General features: G+C 47.2%; 1 protein-coding gene across 1 annotated transcript in view; it reads left to right on the forward strand.

Moving 5' to 3' along the window:
- Nucleotides 1-12,051, forward strand: part of tshr (thyroid stimulating hormone receptor) — a 22,484-nt gene extending 10,433 nt beyond the window's left edge. Inside the window, exons 4-11 of the mRNA XM_056581130.1 lie at nucleotides 1,047-1,121; nucleotides 1,358-1,432; nucleotides 1,699-1,776; nucleotides 2,618-2,686; nucleotides 4,231-4,308; nucleotides 7,660-7,848; nucleotides 8,836-10,276; nucleotides 10,343-12,051. Coding sequence (XP_056437105.1) covers nucleotides 1,047-1,121; nucleotides 1,358-1,432; nucleotides 1,699-1,776; nucleotides 2,618-2,686; nucleotides 4,231-4,308; nucleotides 7,660-7,848; nucleotides 8,836-10,276; nucleotides 10,343-10,453 — 2,116 coding nt within the window. The 3' untranslated portion in view covers nucleotides 10,454-12,051. The remainder of the gene's footprint in view (nucleotides 1-1,046; nucleotides 1,122-1,357; nucleotides 1,433-1,698; nucleotides 1,777-2,617; nucleotides 2,687-4,230; nucleotides 4,309-7,659; nucleotides 7,849-8,835; nucleotides 10,277-10,342) is intronic.
- Nucleotides 12,052-12,742: the final 691 nt, after the last annotated feature.

Consider the following 12,742-nt stretch of genomic DNA (forward strand, 5'->3'; position numbering starts at 1 on the left):
GCGGTGAGGTGCGCCATACCGTAGATAATGGCCTCTCTCTCAGGTTTCCTCCAAGGGGTCAGACAAAAAAGAAACGAGTGCCCCTCTTCCTGTCTGCTCACGGCCGCTTGCGTACGGCTGGGGGGAGACGGTGGGGGGGCCGCGGGGGAAGGGGCCACTCAGCTGAGTTTAAGAGGAGGTGGAGAGGTAAATGGAATCCTACGCATGGAGGCTGGTCTGGCCTCAAACAAAGTGTGCCGCATTTAAATGTGTATTTCCAGTTTGCTTTTCATTTGACCGTTTTTCTCTTCTCTCACACCCACAAAAAAAGAGGAAGAGTTCAAAAATGTCAAGCCACTCAATGACAGAAAAATCTGGAAAAGCGCTCGTTTGATGTTTGAGTGGTGCCTCTGACCGCGCTAAAGTGGAGGTGTGGAGACAACCAGGTGCTCTGAACACTTTACTGTCTCTGCTGGGATGTTTAGAGCGGCTTCTGAACGCCGTCTGAAGCGTGGGCCAGAAAACACATGGCAGAACTCACACGGCTTGTGAGAGCCAGAGCCTGGGAGACTCAAGGTTCTTTAGGGCCTAGGGGCCTCTCTCGGTCCTAGGCCCCGGACCCGAGCTGAATAAACACACAAATTAGACATTAATTTGACTCTTCTTCAACCGATGGCACCACGGCTCAGACAGTTTTTTGTTTACCCAAATGCTAAGGGACGTGTGCGTGTGCGCACGTATGTGTGTGTGTGTGTGTGTGTGTGTGTGTGTGTGTGTGTGTGTGTGTGTGTGTGTCTGTGTGTCTGTGTGTCTGTGTGTGTGTGTGTGTGTGTGTGTGTGTGTGTGTGTGTGTGTGTGCGTGTGTGTGTCTGTGTGTGTGTGTGTGTGTGTGTGTGCGTGCATTTTTAGGCTTTCATGTGAGAATGCATATGGGATATAATTTCCCTAATTACTTTCCAATAACGACCTGTGTAACCACATTATCTGTATTCATAGTTATCACTTCTTCGTCGTTGGTATTGGTTATTTGTTTATGCGTAATTCTTTGATTCTGTTGCATCCCTCAGAGAGATTCGCAACACGAAGAGTCTGACATACATAGACCCAGATGCTTTTGGGAATCTTCCAAACCTCAAATATCTGTAAGTATTGGAATTACATGTTACAGATTTTATTTATATTGACTTCTAATCAAAGCATTCTGACTACCTGAACAGACCTTTATCTGAAATGTAATTTACGGTTTCATGGCTATGTCTTGAAACTATTATCAATTGTATATACCAGCAAGGAGATCAGGAAAAGAAAAGCAATCATAAAAGAAGAAATCCTAAAGATTCTATTATACACATTTGCTCTGTATTGTCTGTCTTTCCAGGGGGATTTTCAACACCGGCCTGGCTGTCTTCCCTCACCTGGGCAACATCCAGTCTATCGATGTGAACTTCATTCTGTAAGTTGCTGTAAGTCTCTACTTTTCAGAGAAAGGTGCCAATAGCTTATCAATATATGACCCTTAAATATGAGCTATTGAGTGTGTTGTGTGAGTGTGAGTGTGTGTTAACAGCAACTACTTTATTTTTGTCACGGTGTTGTGGTTTTAAAGACATTCATGAACCCTTCGGCCCCACATGCTTTTGTGTTTTTGTTGTGTGTGCTGCAAATCGCTCTAGTGGGCTAAAACAATTTTGGTCTTACTCTGCTTCCTGCTTTCCACAGCGAAATCGTTGATCACCCCTATATTAAGGAGATCCCACCTAATTCATTCCGTGGTATCACCGACGATGTGCTGACTGTGTAAGACAAAGACACACACACACACACACACACACACACACACACACACACACACACACACACACACACACACACACACACACACACACACACACACACACACACACACACACACACAACAAACACAACAGCACAATTAGGAAACCCATATAAATTATATCATTATATGCCTATTTTGGATAGTGAAACACACACACAAACTCACACTCAGAAATACACACACCTAAACACACACACACACACACACACACACACACAAACACACGCACAGACACACACACTAAAACAGACTTGCCCCCTTCACGAAGGCTATGGCCAAGTCATGGCCACCTTGGCCACAGAACAGGCAGGACAAAATACGCCAAAAGCGTGCAGAAAGAGGACTTTCCGTCTCGACGCGAAGAATGTTTTGTCTCACATTTTGTGGTGAAAACCCACAAGATTAGGCATTCAGACAATGTCCCCCCCCCACCACCACCACCACCGGGGAGAATGTATAACAAGTCTATTACACTTTTCTAGCGCTATTAGTTCTAGAATTCGGTTGGAAATGTCAGCTGGGTAATGTCAGTTGGTAGAAATACTCTGATTTGAGTTCTGAGTAAGATACGGGCGGGTGGGAAAGTATGGGCTACTGTATTGTTTCATTATTTACTGTTCAATATCTCTCAGTGTTGACCAACGTGTAATTTATTTAAATGTGCGGGCTACCATACTGTTTCAATTAGGTTTTTTCAATTGATTCTCACTGCTTGCTGTTCGTGCTGGACCCAAATTGCACTAAAAAGGTTGTTGATTGTGATTGATAATTGTGATTGTAACTGACAGCCTTGGGTTGCAGCATGTTGTACGGGAACGGCTTCAGAGAGATTCACCCCTACGCCTTCAACGGGACCAAACTGGATCAAGTGTAAGTAACTCTGCCTTCCCTCAACGATAACACTCCACCCTCTTGAATTTTCTCCTTTTTTTTTTTACTATATTTAAGATCTTAAATAAATCACGTCCGACTTCATCTGCATCACCTTGATTAGCGCTGGCAACGCGATAGTGCCAGGATGAATCTCAATGTTTGTATACCTTAGCAAACGTTCAAACTTGACAACGTTCCACTGTGTAAACATGCGACCCCGTAGACATGGTAGTAATGTTGGAATTAAGAGCGTATTTTTCACGGGAGACGTTCGGAATCCATCGGTTTTAAGTCGGCACGTTTCCTCTGAAATTAAGGGCGGCCTTCTATTTTTCCCACGAGATTAAACCGGTTCTGACATCTGGCATGTGCTCTCCCTTTACTCGTAGTTACACTACAAAAGCACAGAGAGGGGGGGGGGGTTCTTCAATGACCGAATCTCAGATGTATTGGTCGAGGGCCCGGCCCCGGGGCCCTTGATTAAAACGCTGAGGTTCTCATGGGAAAGTGAGTTCTCAGGAAGTGGCCATCAAGAGAAGGGTCTTAAAGCAACGGCACTGGCCAGACCAACTGGAACCAGCGAGATAGTCGAGGACTCGACTGGTTGATTCCGTCTCCGAAATATCAAAGGTTCAATGAGGAGAAGGGAAGAGGAAAAATCGTAAAAAAGCATTTATTCCTCGTATGTCTCAACTTCTCGTCTATTGCAGTAACCTCCCCTCCCCCACACCCCTCCCCCGCCATCCGTCCACGGCCAAACCCAACATTTTCAGGATATTAGATATTAATGCTATTAATTTCCATCCCCTACCTCTCGTCTTACTTACAACTCCTCCGCAACTACGACCCCTGGTCCTGCCGCTTCTGAGGGGCCCTTATTATTAGTATTAGTATTACGCCATTGTTAGGTCACTTTAGCAGCGAGAAAGAGGGCGAGAGAGCAAGAGAGAGAGAGAGAGAGAGAGAGAGAGAGAGAGAGAGAGAGAGAGAGAGAGAGAGAGAGAGAGAGTACCTCGTCAGTGTTGGTGTTGGCGCCGCAAGTCAACCTCTTGGGCGGACGCCATCCGAGAGCATCGCGGCCAAACGAAAAACACAAACCTCTCGCTGTTGGAGGGATGTGAGATCAGACTAAGAGGGCCCTGTCGGGACCTGTGTGCAAGGAACACACCTGCACACTTTATATTTTTGATTCAAGATGTGTGTTTGTATTAAATGGTTTTATTTGATAACTGGGTGTTGTTATTTTGTTGATGTATGCGTTTTAAAATATCAGATACAAATTTTGTTTGCTGGGATTTTAACTCTGTTTCACCTGCAGTGTCTAAATGGCGGGGCAGGCGAGTGTAGTGGTAAAGACTGTTAGTGACTTAAACGCGTGTCCCAAAAGTGACCAAATAATGGTGAAATGGGAAAATCTGGCAAGAAATGTTAGTAAACAGAAATTTGTTGTGAGTACACCTCATTCCGATATCATTACGTCCAGTCCTGCCGTTAAAAAAAGTAAAAAAATTGTCTGAATAAATATGTGCTTTCCTCTCCAGGTACCTTTACAGAAACAGGCATTTGACCAAGATGGATGAGAAAGCTTTTATGGGTGCAATCAGAGGGCCCATGCTCTTGTAAGTACACTCTCGAAGGGAGACCAGAAATAACAATAAATTAAACACACAACTATAAACTCTTAAACTCTGTAAAACTGCACGTTTCAGTCACACGCATATTTTCCGTTTGGAACATGAACAACTGCTTCGTAGTAGAGACAGAAATATTTCAACCTCTCTACAAGAAGTTTAAGAAGAGAGCAAACAATGGAATGAAGACTTTAACTTTGAAAGGCCTCTTGTTGCAAAGAGCTCCATTGACTCCTTGGTGGAGCGTGTATTTGTTTTGATGAGGTTTGCTGAGGCTGGTGGTGGTTTGGGAAAACAGCTGTTTGGCAGTTTGCTAACGTATCATTAATTGGGGCTATGTATTGTGGATTTTCTGGTCTGTGGGCCATAAGTTGAGCTTTCGGGGAATCCAATGCAGGCAGGGGCAAGAATTTGGAACATCTTCTGTTATGTTATAAATAGGCAAGTGTCCACACAGCTGGTCTCGTTTGGTCATGTTAATTTCCATTTTACATTGATGGGCCATTATTATAGTGCCATTATCCCACTGCGGCTTTTCATTCCATTTTTTGTATTATTTTAAATATGGGTTATAGTAAACAACATTTCCTCTTATATTAGATTCTAAATTTCAGCACATTCATGATGAATTGAGTTGTTTATACTTTAAACAATCATGATGTGTAACGCACAGGGTAATCATTCAATTAATACGATTTCCGTTTCCAGTTCTGATTCCAGGCCTTATATAACACCCCTCGGCCTCTCCAATCAGTGTACTGAACAGAACACACGGTGTGACTTCCCAAATGAAAATGCCTCCACTTTCGGTAATTGCGTTATCCGCATCATAACTGCGACGAGAGCTCCTTTCTCATTTCCTCCCGTGCAGACGGGGGTGACATGACCACTACGTCTGGGAAATACGATCACTTAGAAAAAAATATCAAAGAGCGTGAACCGGAGATCCAGCTGTGTCTGCGAGTGGGAAGTCTGACGTGCGATGGTGTGCGATCGGAAGTTAACATCGGTACGATACTGCTGTCTTTCTGATGTGAATCCACCCCCCCCACCCCTAGCAACACAGGTGATTGGGGCTTAAAACCTTCAGGTGATGTTCCCGCCATGCTAGGAAGTATGTTTGGTGTTTCTGTACGTGTCCGCTGGTTGCCGTAGATACCGTCATCGAGGAAGGGTGTCCGGTAGGACAATATGTTCCGCCTCCTTCTCCTCTTCTTCGGTTCCACTGGGGGGGCTTGGGGTTAATATCCTGAGTGAGGTCAGCTCCATGGGCCCGTTTCGACATCTGGGAATGACAGATGTTGAGATATTTCAACCCTAGGAGAGGTGAGCGAGGCAGCGAACACTACCAGGCACCAGAGAGAGAGTGTGAATGATGCATAGTTTGGCCTGCCGGGCGACTATGAATATTTTAATCCAATCATCCTGACCATTTGTTGATTCAGCAACATGAGGGGATTAGGCAACCGATTAAGAAAATGTACAAATAAGGAGACAAGAATTCGGCCTCAACTTGCACCCCGAATGGAGGCAGTTAGAGAGGGTGTCTGTAACGACCCTGAAATAGGGCATGTGCATCAGGATTTACATTGCACTGATTGCCACCATTTTTGGAAGTATAGGACAATTGGAATGGGAGTTATTATGTTAGTTGTCATGTTTGTTTGGTCATTTATCATGAAGTTATTGGTCGTTATGGGAAGACTTTGTTGTGTCTGAAACTGCCACAGCGTTTATCATGCGAGGCAGTGCGAAATAAAGTATTCATTAACCATGTATATGGTATATTTACATTGATTTAGGATTTTACAGCACTACAACTCTCCAAGTCTTCTCAATATGGCTGAGTATCACCAAAGAAAACTCCTGTTGCATTCTGATATACAAGCCCTGTACATTAGTTCCCATCCCTTTTGTGGCTAGTGAGCCCATTTTAGGTCAGATATGTTGGCACATCTGCGTCCACACCCATAATTAAAACCCCAGCCAACATCTGTGTGTTATATCACTGTCCCTGGGAAAGGGTGTCCAACACTGCCAGTGTTGGGGTAACGCGCTAAAATGAACACGTTAGATTACTCAAACGTGTTCACTCTAACTTGTTCAGCTATTTTGTTACATTTCAAATAAGCATTCCGAACAATTATGATAAAATCCGATAACTAATTATGAGAGCTTTCAAACCTTTAAAATATTTTTTGACATGAACAAAAAACTATCATCAAATCCCCAGCCTTTATGTCAGGCAGCACCTGTGACCAAATATGGATATCGGGCGACCAGGTGGGCTTCCGACCCTGTAATTATGAAACACTACTGCAGAACCTCGTCCGTTCTGATAAGATTGTCTGGTCAGATGTCTTTAAGAAGACAGGCCTTGTCTCGTGTCTCTCCCAGCGAGGTCAGGCCTGGTTTTGGAGTGGCTAGTCAAGAGGGAGGAACACGGGGTGTATAATTGCTTAAAGATGATGAGAGCAGAGAGAGAGGGCTCTGAAGTGCTCTGAAGGAAACCCAGATGAGAAGGAGAGCTCTGTGCTGTGGGACGTGTCTGTGAGGCCGGCCTGGGCAGATCATGTTCAGCTTCCTACTGCCTATAATATTCCATGACTGATTACATTTGACGCTGAATCAATTGCAATATTCTATGCAATTTGTATGTTGCTTTTTGGGTGTAGCTTATTAAACATTTTATTAACAAATCAACACAATTGACATGACCCCAAGAAACCCATATCTTCCTCATCAAGAATTAAAGCATTTTGTAACATCATACGAGTATGGTTTATATTGTTATGATTATTTTGGTAGTTATATTATAATATATTTATCTATTTCATACTTGATTTAATATTTTAAAAAGATATTCATGAGGTTGTTTTATCATTTAAACATGCAAAGTGGATTTGAGTTAGGATTCACCTTATGTTTTCCTCTCTCTCTCTCTACATGTACAGGGTATCTAATCCATCTCTCTCTCTACATGTACAGTGTACCTAATCCATCTCTCTCTCTCCCTCTACATGTACAGTGTACCTAATCCATCTCTCTCTCCCTCTACATGTACAGTGTATCTAATCCATCTCTCTCTCTCTCCCTCTACATGTACAGTGTACCTAATCCATCTCTCTCTCTCTCTCTACATGTACAGTGTACCTAATCCATCTCTCTCTCTCCCTCTACATGTACAGTGTATCTTATCTAATCTATCTCTCTCTCTCTCTACATGTACAGTGTATCTTATCTATCTCTCTCTCTACATGTACAGTGTATCTAATCCATCTCTCTCTCTCCCTCTACATGTACAGTGTATCTAATCTATCTCTCTCGCCCCTCTCTCAGGGACGTGTCTCAGACCCGGATCTCCTCGCTGCCCACTGTCGGCATGGAGACGCTGCGGGAGCTGATGGCGCGCGAGGCGTGGGCGCTGAAGAAGCTGCCGCCCATCAAGACCTTCAAGCACCTGACCTCGGCCGACCTCACCTACCCCAGCCACTGCTGCGGCTTCAAGAACCTGAAGAAGAAGAGGGGGTAGGTCAAGTGGGCGGCGAAACGCTCAACGTTAAACGTGGTCGTAATGTGAAGAAAAGTATGAAAGATGTTCAAAGCGTGGTAAATAAATAGGACTTAAAAGGGTTAAAAGTGTGAATGTGACTGGTAAAGGGTTAAAGGAAAGTGTCAAGGCATGAATATGGTAGGAACAATTATTTGAAAAGGATTACCTTGGTATAATTTCTTTTAAGAGTTAAGTATTCAACTTTTCAACCAAAATAATATAAATCTATAAATATAAAATAAAACGATTAGACAGTTAGAGTCTAATCGAGAAGTGGTTAAATTCGTTTTTAATGTAATAAACGGTAAAAAAATAAATTGGAGAACAAAGTTTAACAAGATGTTAAAAGGTTTATGAAAAAATAACTAACGAGGGACACGCTCCAAACTCCTTGGGCCAGACTCCAAAACGTAATTCGGCTAGCATGGTGTGTGTTTGTGTGTGTGAGTGTGTGGGTCCAGTGAAGGGCAAACATTTGTGTGTACAAGTGTGTGTATGTGCTTGCGAGCATGTGTGCTGTGGACGATTTCCCAGCGAGCGAGGCAGCTGTACTTACATGGTGTGGATTCTGGCGTGGATTAAATCAACTTCTCGGACACGTTTACCTAGAACTCCGAGCGGCCCCGAATTACCGTCACTCATTCCTGGTATGGAAGCGAGCGAGCTCAAGACAGACAAATGACGACGCTCTCTAAACAGGAACGGCTCCTCTTTAACTGCTTGTATAAATCATTGGACTGTGCACTTGACCACTGTCAAATATGTCGTTGGCAGGCAGGCAGGCAGGCAGGCAGGCAGGCAGGCAGGCATAAGCGTCTGTCCGTGTCCGACATTATTCTTTATGACTTTGTCAAATTAGGTCAATCGACTCTCTTTGACGGACAGCTCCTCCCCGACGCGCGAGTCAGTGATTGGGTCCGCTGTGCTGACGTCTATTCCTCCCCACCCCCGTCCCTCTGCAGCTTCCTGGAGTACCTGTGTAACCTGACGGCTCTGTACGACCAACACCACAAACGCTCCGTGGGGCCCCCGCGCGTCACCTCGCTCCAGGGAGCAGGAACGCCAGAGAGCCCCCTTCCTGTCCCCCCGATGACGTCCCAAGATGACGTCGCCGCCGACGTCGCGGACTCCCCCCGACTCAGGGAGGAGGAGGAGGAGGAGGCGTGGCGTCGGCGGCGGGGAGGGGACTTCCCTGGCAGCCTCCTCCACTACCACGCCTACTTCGGGGGCCAGGGGGGCGCCGACGAGGGGGTGGGCTTCGGCGAGACCCTGAAGAACGCGCAGGAGGACGCGGGCCAGGACTTCGACAGCCGCTACGACTACGTGGTGTGCGAGGACGGCGAGGAGGTGACGTGCACGCCCGTGCCCGACGAGTTCAACCCCTGCGAGGACATCATGGGCTTCGGCTTCCTGCGCGTGTCCGTGTGGTTCGTCAGCCTGCTGGCCGTGCTGGGCAACGCGCTGGTGCTGCTGGTGCTGCTCACCAGCCACTACAAGCTCTCCGTGTCCCGCTTCCTCATGTGCCACCTGGCCTTCGCCGACCTGTGCATGGGCGCGTACCTGCTGCTCATCGCCTCGGTGGACCTGCACACGCGCTCCGAGTACTTCAACCACGCCATCGACTGGCAGACGGGCGCCGGCTGCGGCCTGGCGGGCTTCTGCACCGTGTTCGCCAGCGAGCTGTCGGTGTACACGCTGACGGCGATCACGCTGGAGCGCTGGTACGCCATCACCTTCGCCATGCGGCTGGACCGCAAGCTGCGGCTGCACCACGCCGCCACCGTCATGCTGGGCGGCTGGATGGGCTGCCTGCTGCTGGCGCTGCTGCCCCTGGTGGGCGTGAGCAGCTACCAGAAGGTCAGCATCTGCCTGCCCATGGACACGCGCTCGGCGGCGGCGCAGGCCTACATCGTGTCCGTGCTGGTGCTCAACATCGCGGCGTTCGGCGTGATCTGCGGCTGCTACGTCAAGATCTACTGCGCCGTGCACAACCCGCACTACCGCTCGGGCTCCAAGGACACCAACATCGCCAAGCGCATGGCCGTGCTCATCTTCACAGACTTCCTGTGCATGGCGCCCATCTCCTTCTACGCCATGTCCGCCGTGCTGGACCGCCCGCTCATCACCGTGTCCAACTCCAAGATCCTGCTGGTGCTCTTCTACCCGCTCAACTCCTGCGCTAACCCCTTCCTGTACGCCATCTTCACCAAGGCCTTCCGGGGGGACGTCTTCATCCTGCTCAGCAAGGTGGGCCTCTGCCAGCGGCAGGCCCAGCTGTTCCGGGGGCAGACCGTGTCGTCCAAGGGGGGCAGCAGCGCCACCGCCGCCACCTGCCAGTGGTGGCGGGATCGAGGCGGGGAGGACAAGAGGATGAAGAAGAAGAAGAAGAAGAAGGGGAGGATGGCGGGGAGAGGGGCAGCCGGAGGAGGAGGAGGAGGAGCAGGAGGAGGAGGAGGCGGCGGGGATCAGGAGGAGACGCCGATCCACGGGAGACGGGACGAGTCGTCGGGACACAGCAGCCAGCAGCCCGTCAGCAGCCAGCAGCCCAGCCCGGAGGAGAGCGGGACTCTGGACACGTGATCCCACGCAGAGCGTCCCGCCGAGCAGGGGTAGAGGAGACGGCAGTGGGGGCTGGTCCGGGCGTGGGAGAGGGGCCGGACGGACGGATGGATGGACAGACGGAGGAGGACGGAATGGTTCTGCGAGAGTTAAACAGGAGGCCCGGAGGCCCCAGGGCGGGGGCTGGGGTTCACAGGTGGGGTTCAGCTGTTTTCACCATCTCCAGCCTGGGAAGATCATACGGCCGGGCCACTTGTTGGACAGTATCGCGTGTCACGGAAACATGTGACATCGGCTTCGTCTCACTTTGGTTTGTTATTTTTTTCTATTGGAGGAGTTAACGTTTTAGCGCAGTGTTTACAAAGAAAGGGACACACACCCGTATAGATGTATACTGTGTAGCCTAAAGAAAGGGAATTACAATTTTAAAAGCCTTATATTATAAAGTAAACGCAGGGATGACTTGAATTCTCTTTTTATGTGCTTTTGTTGAGTCGAAAGACAGAAGGCGCGTCCCTAATAGTGACATTTTACTCTTGTACATGTTGTAAATAAAATGACCTATGTTTCTAATTAAATGGACAAGAATTAATATCTGACCTCCGGGATTGCTTTATCCAAAGCTCTTTTTTTTTAAAACTGGAAGTGAACATTATGACTTAACATTCAAATGTAACCAGAGTGGTTGAATAAACCAGCCTAATGGAAATGTATACATGGTGAACGGTGCCACTGATGTGAATAGCAGTTACAAGTACTTGAAAACTCAAAGCTAATGGGACTTGGTCCTTCACTTAAAACTAATCCTCTTTCACCTCTTTTTTGTTTTTTGGACCGCTGGTCCCTTGTCCTTGTTCCTGTGATGTTTTATACATACACATAATTGGCCTGAATGGTTATATAAATCATATTTTAGAAAAAAATAATTCATCATCCCTCGAACACACATCATTGAATTAAACAAATAACCAAGTGTGGATTTTCATTAGCAATTTTCAAAAGAAATGAGAGATGGGTAGGAAAGTCAAAAAAAAAATCCTCTGAAGCCCTTTTTCTCTGCGTTGGAATGCTCTGGTTGTTATTCCTAGCATGGTGGTGATATTTTTCCCCCTTTTACATAGCCAGAGACTTATACAATCAGAGCCCATCGTTTTACCCTTTTCCTGCGAGAGCTTTAAGCAAACAGACCCGGCTGGGGCACATCTGATCCGTAACGTGCAGGACCTGCGATATTTACGCTATTACGCGTTAAAGGACGCGCTGCACCCATAGCGGCTTAACATCTGGTTAGAATTTCATCGGCGGTGTGTGTGACACTTCTTTTTTTTCTTTAAGAGAAACGTACAGACCCAGGCGGGGTGGGTTTGCGAGATACTTTCCTGGGGGGAAAAAAGGTAGAATTTATTTTATTATTCACTTGCAGGGACCGCTCGGAGGAAAGAGATGTGTTGACCACTCATCTGGACAGTTGGTTTCAGTTTGGGGAAAGCAGTGGGGTGGGGAATGCCTAACTCTGCTTGCCCTGCTCCACGTTCTCTCCCGAATCACTCAGGCTAAACGGTAGAGACCGCAGCGGTGGAATTTTCTCTTAATTGTTTATTAGATGTGGCATCTGCTCGCAGGGGTTCCAGAAAATGACACGCACCATAAATCCGCGGGCCCCCCCAGCCCCCCCGCTGACTACCAGTAGCTTACATTGTTTTCCGGCTCAATGTTTTGGATTTTTTTTTTCACAAGCTTCTAATGTCAGTTTTCTTTTATTCCGATTGCGTTCAAGAACACAATGAGAAGTGTTATTGCAGCGCAGAATGTATTGAGCTGTGCTATTGATCTGGGGAGAAGCAAAGGGTCTGAGCGGTTCTCAACCACAAGTGTTTGTTGTATTATTCCATTAGTGTGTGTGCATGTGTGTCTGAAAAAAGGTCAATTAAAAAAAAAATGGGGCATTGTGAGTGACTGCATGTCTGTGTGAACGTATCTTGAACAAAAACAAGCATTTCTGAGGCATTGGCTAATGTTCTTCCATGTTCACCTGTGTTCCCGAGTGCCCTCTCTATACCACAGATCCAACGCACATATTTTCCAAAACCTATTGTTTTCACTCCCCTCCAAGTCACACTGATTATCTTCGATTGCAACGGGCCTCCGCCCAAAACACATTCACAGCCCGGCGAGGTTGCTGCAACCTCCGAGCCATCTCGGGGAGAACCATCATCGCCGTGCCATAACACAATCCTGTCTTTCCGTGGGATGAACCTGACCACAGAGAGAGGGAGTTCAGCCTCTGGCAGCAGGGCCAAAACCCATCGA

The sequence above is a fragment of the Gadus chalcogrammus genome, chromosome 21 (genome assembly GCF_026213295.1).
Source record: "Gadus chalcogrammus isolate NIFS_2021 chromosome 21, NIFS_Gcha_1.0, whole genome shotgun sequence".
NCBI lineage: Eukaryota > Metazoa > Chordata > Actinopteri > Gadiformes > Gadidae > Gadus > Gadus chalcogrammus.